The 6,964-nt window shown below is 38.1% G+C and overlaps 1 protein-coding gene and 1 long non-coding RNA gene across 2 annotated transcripts; both read left to right on the forward strand.

Annotated features, from left to right (window-relative positions):
* Positions 1–2,295: 2,295 nt before the first annotated feature.
* LOC106084728 (protein twisted gastrulation-like) lies at positions 2,296–2,958 on the forward strand. Its single transcript, XM_013248631.2, has one exon. The coding sequence runs from the start codon at positions 2,296–2,298 to the stop codon at positions 2,956–2,958; it is 663 nt and encodes a 220-aa protein (XP_013104085.2).
* Positions 2,959–5,105: 2,147 nt separating this feature from the next.
* Positions 5,106–6,669, forward strand: LOC131994060 (uncharacterized). Its single transcript, XR_009396408.1, has 3 exons — positions 5,106–5,496; positions 5,563–5,722; positions 5,780–6,669. It is a non-coding gene; the product is annotated as an uncharacterized LOC131994060 (long non-coding RNA).
* The last annotated feature ends 295 nt before the right edge of the window (positions 6,670–6,964 follow it).

The raw sequence follows: 6,964 nt of genomic DNA on the forward strand, positions 1-6,964 counted from the left end.
TGGTAGCTATGTCCAAGTCTGGACCGATCTAGGCCAAATTGAAGAAATATGTCGAGGGGCCCAACACAAATCACTGTCCCAAATTTCGGCGAAATCGCACAATAAATGCGGCTTTTATGGGCCCCAAACCTTAAATCGAGAGATCGGGTCTATGTGGCAGCTATATCCAAATTTGCACCGATTTCAGCCAAATAGAGGAAGAGTATCGATGGGCTTAACACAACTCACTGTCCCAAATTTCGTTGACATCGGACAATCAATGCGCCTTTTATGGCCACAAGACCTTAAATCGAGAGGTCTATCTATATGACTGCTATATCCGCATCTGGACCGATGGGGGCCCAATTGAAGAAGGATTTCGAAGGGCCTAACACAACTCACTGTTTTAAATTTCATATTTTATGGGTCTAAGACCCTAAATCAGCGGATCGGTCTATATGGGGACTATATAAACATATAGTCCGATATAGCCCACCTGCAAACTTAACCTGCTTATGGACAAAAGAAAAGAATCTGTGCAAAGTTTCAGCTCAATATCTCTATTTTTAAAAACTGTAGCGTGATTTCAACGGACAGACGGACGGACATGGCTAGATCGTCGATATGTTGCAAACGGAATGACAAATGCCCTCGGTGGTGGGCATAAAAAGCAATCTCCATGGATTTTTAAATGTTTGATTAAGAATTGCTTTTTATAGATGCTCAAAATGTCAAATAGAGAAATAGGTTTATGCATTGGCTACATCAAGTTGTGGACCAACTTCGACCATACTTGGCATAGATATTGGACATCAAGGCAGAAGTCATCATTCGAAATTCCTTTTTGTCAGCAATGGCGACAAAATAGTTTACTTATTTTTATAAGAAAATTTACTTTTCAGCTTCCTTTTGCCCAAAGCTATTAAGGAACTGTGGGTAGACTTTTTGCATATCAACGCTGTTCGATTTGGGTAACTCAATGATAAGGGGCCTCCATTTTATAAACGAGCCCAACAGTCATGCCGCAAGGCGCCAGCGCGTAGCAGAGAAGTTTTTCATGGATGGGATACCCCACAGATGCAACCAAAACTGGTGAGGGAATAACGCTGACTCTGCAGACATTTCGCTTTCGGGTTGACATGCTAACCTATTCGCAACTGTGGGTGTAATTATGGACTGAAAATAATAAAAAGGTCCCTTTCCCCCATTCAGGCTCACAATGAAATACGGTTTCACATGAATATACTACAGTAACCAACTAAGGTCATCTATTTTTCAACATAAATGTGCCAATTATTGTAGTGGGAATATAATATCCAGAAATGCTACAGATTTAGAGAAATTCAACCTTTTTTTATAGATAGTACCTGGAGGTGGGCCACAAAAATTTTCCACAACAGTTTAATCACCAGTTGCAGGAAAATGAGCGGATTCTACAATTTGCACAATACAATTTACTGCCAGCTTAGTGAAAACATCTGCCCATCCAGCAGCATTTTATGACAATTTGAATTCAAGGAATTCCAACTTGAAAATCTCTATTTTTAGACAAATTCCTGGGATTTAAATCATTTCCTATAAGTCTTGTCGCAGGTATAGAAATATGCAAATAAGGAATTTTACAAGCCAATGAGTTATCTACCTGTGCCAGACTTGAGCGGAAGAGTATATAAAGTGTCTGTCTGAAAACTGTGAGGCAGCAGTACCTCGGTATCCTTACCACGATTAACAACCTTCCGATTTTGTTTCCATACAAAACTACCAACACCGTCATGGAACACACTCTGATTACCCAACAATTGATGACCATTTTGAAGGAGTTCAACCTGAGTGATTGTGGTTTCGATGCCAAGGATGAGCTGAACAAAACATATCCTTCCGATTCGAGTAAATTTGTAGCCGCCACACCAAGTTCAGCCGTCAACTATTCCACCGAGATGAAGAAGAAACGCAGGCAAATGGCTCGCATAACTCCCTTCACACCCAAAAATTCTTTTAAAGCTAGGAAATCGCTGCAGTTCTAATGTTGTAAATGGAAAACACAAAGACATGGTCAATGATAAATTAAAGCTTCATTATTTGCTCATAGATTCGATTTAGTTAAACAAGCCTAGCTTCCCTTAGACATAAGTACTAATAAATAATCACAGAAACTTAGTCCTTTATTTGTTATTTTCCTAGGTAAAAATTCGTCCAAGAACACAGGTAAGTACAACGCTGGGAAAATGGTGTTATAAAATAAATTGAAATGGCAAGATGGCTCGCTAGTCTGGTGACAACGCTTGCAGGCACAGCATTAAATGTTTCCCCCAAAATATGAAGAAAACTGTGGCCATTCTAGTTTTGCTGCAACTACTCAGTTCAGTATACACAGAGTCCTGCAATGAGGACATTTGCGCTTCGGTGGTGTCCAAGTGCATTCTAACACAAAGCTGTAAATGTGAGGTCAAGGATGCAGCCTGCTATCAAAGCTGCATTATGTGCATGGGCAAGAAATATTTTGAAGAATGCTGCGCCTGTGTCGATTTATGCCCTGCGAAGAAGGCATCCTCCTTATCACAGAAATCACATGTCGAGGATTTTGAGGGAGTTCCAGAGTTATTCGATGTTTTGGTCTCTTCACCCACCGATGATTTGGAATACAATTGGAATATTTTTACCTTTCCCGTAGACTATGAAGCTAAAACATCTTCATCAGAAAAACATTCGCAGCTCGACACTGAGCTCAACTGTACAGTTGTCTACATGGACAGTTGCATATCATGGAATAAATGTCGACAAACTTGTAGAAGCACTGGAGCCAGCAGCTACAGATGGTTCCATGATGGCTGTTGTGAATGTGTGGGATCAACTTGCCTCAACTATGGAGTAAATGAAAGTCGTTGCAAACATTGTCCCGAACTCGAAGATGAGCCGGAGGAAGGTGAAGACGATATGTATGAGGGATTTGATGATAATCTTGTGGATAATTCCATATAGAAAAAAAATATAGTTGCAAAAAATAAAAATATGTTGAAACAAGTAAAAATTTGTTGATTTTGGCTTTAAGGAGTTGAAGCGGAAAATTCGCTTAAATGTATGCTGTAGCTATTTATGGTCGAAACTGAACGATTTTAAATGTGGGCATGGTAAAAGGGATGAAGGCCGAGCCAAGAAAATAAAAAGTCTCAAAACAACTCCAAGGTGAGAATACATCCAAGACATCTGGGTTATCCCCCGTACCGTAGTGGAATGTTCATGGGAAATTTACAAGTATTTACAAATACAATGCACCGTGGGATAGAATCGACAAAAACTAGTAGGTAATTTTCTGTCAATTGTTCTGCAACCGTTCTGCAGATAACTGTTTAAATAACCAACATGTGGTTGGAGCTGCAGTCTTGTCAAGATCAAGTGTAAAATTCAAAGGCCCTAAGTGGTCAGGATCAGTGTTGCCACTCAAGAAAGCTATTTCCTACCAAAATTTAAGAAACCAGACTAAAACCTACCAAATGTTCTACAAGCCAAAAATGCGGTGTACAGTTGACCATTTCAAAATTCCATCTTGAACACCACAAATTACATTTTAAACACTTTCAACTCTACAAAGTACTAGATTGTCATACAGGATCTAGGCGTACCCGATCATCTGTTTGTTGAAATCATTCTACGATCTAAAGTTCAAAAATGGTCTATATCTCGATATAAAACTCTTTACATTGATCACCCTATGAGAAATTTTGAGTTCAAAAGGTCGTTTTGTAGTCGTAATGAACAACTGTGCCGAGTTTGAACAAAGTGATCTCCCAATTTAAGGCGTCGATTATGGATAGCGACCCAACTTAAGTTGCATTGCCAAAAAATTAAAAAAAAAAAAAATCGTAAAAAATTTCCATGCCTTCAATAAAAAATTTCCATTTGTTCAAACACACCGTTAGCAACACATCGAATATATTCTTGGTCAGCATAAGAATCTAAGACGATGTAGCCATGTCCGTCCGTCTGTATGTTGAATTTACGCTACAGCCTGGGCCTATAAAAGCCACATTTATTATCCGATTATGCTGAAATTTGGTACAGTGAGTTGTGTTAGGCCCGTCGACATCCTTCTTCAATTTGGCTGAAATTCGTCCAAATTTGGATATAGCTGCCATATAGACCGATCTGCCGATTTGCGGTCCTGGGCCTATAAAAGCCACACTTATTATCCGATTTTGTTGAAATTTGAAACAGTGAGTTATGTTAGGCCCCTCGACATCCTTCTTCAATTTGGCTGAAATCCGTCCAAATTTGGATATTTGGTCCTGGGCCTATAAAAGCCACATTTATTATCAGATTGTGCTGAAAATTGGGACAGTGACTTGTGTTAGGCCCTTCGACATCTTTCTTCAATTTGAAATTGAAATCGGTTCAAATTTGGATATAGCTGCCACATAGACCGATCCGCCGATTTGCGGTCCTGGGCCCATAAAAACCACATTTATTATCCGATTAAGCTGAAATTTGGGACAACGTGTCGTGTTAGGCCCTTCGATATCCTTCTTCAGTTTGGGCCAGATCAGTCCAGATTTGGATATAGCTGCCATATAGACCGATCTTCCGATTTACGGTCTTAGGCCCATAAAAGCCACATTTATTTTCCGCTTATGCTGAAATTTGGGACAGTGAGTTGTGTTAGGCCCTTCGATATCCTTCTTCAGTTTGGGCCAGATCGGTCCAGATTTGGATATAGCTGCCATATAGACCGATCTTCCGATTTAGGGTCTTAGGCCCATAAAAGCCACATTTATTTTCCGTTTATGCTGAAATTTGGGACAGTGAGTTGTGTTAGGCCCTTCGACATCCTTCGTCAATTTGGCTGAAATCGGTCCAAATTTGGATATAGCTGCCATATAGACCGATCCGTCGATTTTCGGTCCTGGGCCCATAAAAGCCACATTTATGGTCCGATTATGCTGAAATTTGGGACAACATGTCGTGTTAGGCCCTTCGACATCCAACGTCAATTTGGCCCAGATCGGTTCTGATTTGGATATAGCTGCCATATAGACCGATCCGCCGATTTACGGTCTTGGGCCCATAAAAGCACATTTACTATCCGATTATGCTGAAATTTGGGACAGTGAGTGTACTGGACATAAGGGGTGTCTTGATATTTGGTCGGCTCAAATCAGTATGTACGATATTTTTTTTTTTATTTAATTTTTTTTTGTTAGATTTTTGATTTGTTTTAACGGTCTCATGTGAATTAATTTCATTGCATTGGAATGGAACGTCGATTACTTAGTTAGTAATCGCATAAGACATTGCACAGTAACTGCGTTATCGGTGGCAAGAGGAACCACACCGGGTTTTTTTTCTCGACGATGAAAGGCTTCCTAACCCTACTCATGTTCTGGGATCTTTCTTTCTTATTCACACGTCGAAGTAATAAAGTCACTACCTTCAATAAAAAGAAAAAAAAAAAAAAAAAAGGATACATTGTGTAAGGTATACTTCGTTGAAGTCGAACATATTATATATACATTTATATAAACGGTAATTTGTTGGTGTATTTTTTTTGTTTCTTAAACAACTTTCCTAAAACTTCCATTTTATTCCCAGTGAACTGACTAAAGAAGTGATTGTATTTGGTTTAGAGGAATTATCTTGTTCCACGTGATTAGTGTCCCAGTTAAATATTTCCTTAGGACTGGGAACCTAATTTGAATCCCCTCCAATTTTCTGGAGAAAATTTTAAGTTGGTCCTTATTAAGAATATTTGGTAAGGATACTTCCAACAGACTTGTCAAGCCTATCTCTATATTGCTGTTTTCATTAGGAGCACGTGACTACCCATGGTATTTGGTTTAGCTGAGGTTCCATGATTTTTGGGACTCAAAACATCTTTCCATACCGATTGTTTTACGGCAAACATTTTTTATTGTTTGCTGGGATTTTTTTTTTTTTGATAGAATACACACTTATTTGATCGACATTGCAAATTCGGCCAAAGAGGTCAATCATCGATCACCCATAATCAACGTGCCATCATATCAACGAAGAAGAAATCCAAAGAGCAGAAAAAACAACACTCGAAAGAAGCCCACAACGGTTTATCGTGTCAACCATTGGCTTAAAATTTGTTTTGTTGAGAAAGAAGTACATTTATAGCTGTCTCGTTACGTCCATCGCACAAAAATAATAATGCTATTTGATCCAGCGAAAGCAGAATATATGGAATAAGTAGTAAAGGAATACGCATTTTTTGGGAGGAGTTAAATCTAGAGGTTTGTTCCTGAAATTTTTTTTTATAATATTAAAATTTCCGTCCTAATTTAGATAAAATAGTCATAAGATAATTCATAGTTTATAAATTAAGCCCAACAAGCAATCATCGAAAATCTTCAGCAATCTATGTAATCAAAAATTCAACTCCATCCAACGATTTGCAGAGGCCTCTTCAGATTCGACGGAAAATGGTGAGTCAATCATAGTGAAATAACATATATATATATACCCAACATATTTACATAATTATAGAAAAACAAACTACTTAATATATTAACAGAATTAATTAAAAAAATCTACTATTGAATTTCCTCAAAATTTCATTTAAACAAAAAGTTAAATTAGCGTGGAAACTCCCATATTTGTACCTCTGTTCCACCAGCTTTAAAACTATTGCTGATTATTTTCTTTTTGTGTGCTTCCCCATAAAAAGGGGGGGAAAAAAAATAAGTAGCATATTTAATAACTTCCATACCTACCATAAAGAGAAATAAGAAAAGAGATTTTATTAATTGTGATTCTATCCCCACAATTGAGAGTGTTGTACTCCTACACAGTGTGGAGACTTTCTCTCCCCGTTCGCTATAATCCAAATTCATGCTGTAGAGGCACATAGCTAAGTCTGATCAATTTTTTTTTTGTTTTGTTTGCTCTCTGCTTGTTTGGATATTTTATGGTGGAGCACATAAACATTCGTTCATACCTATAGATCACTTACATAGGTTTTTATTTTTAT

This window comes from Stomoxys calcitrans, chromosome 1 (assembly GCF_963082655.1).
Source record: "Stomoxys calcitrans chromosome 1, idStoCalc2.1, whole genome shotgun sequence".
Taxonomy (NCBI): Eukaryota; Metazoa; Arthropoda; class Insecta; order Diptera; family Muscidae; genus Stomoxys; species Stomoxys calcitrans.

Bases quoted from the DNA above. Each gene is read 5' to 3' on its own strand.
- LOC106084728 (XM_013248631.2), top strand. From the start codon at position 2,296: ATGAAGAAAACTGTGGCCATTCTAGTTTTGCTGCAACTACTCAGTTCA.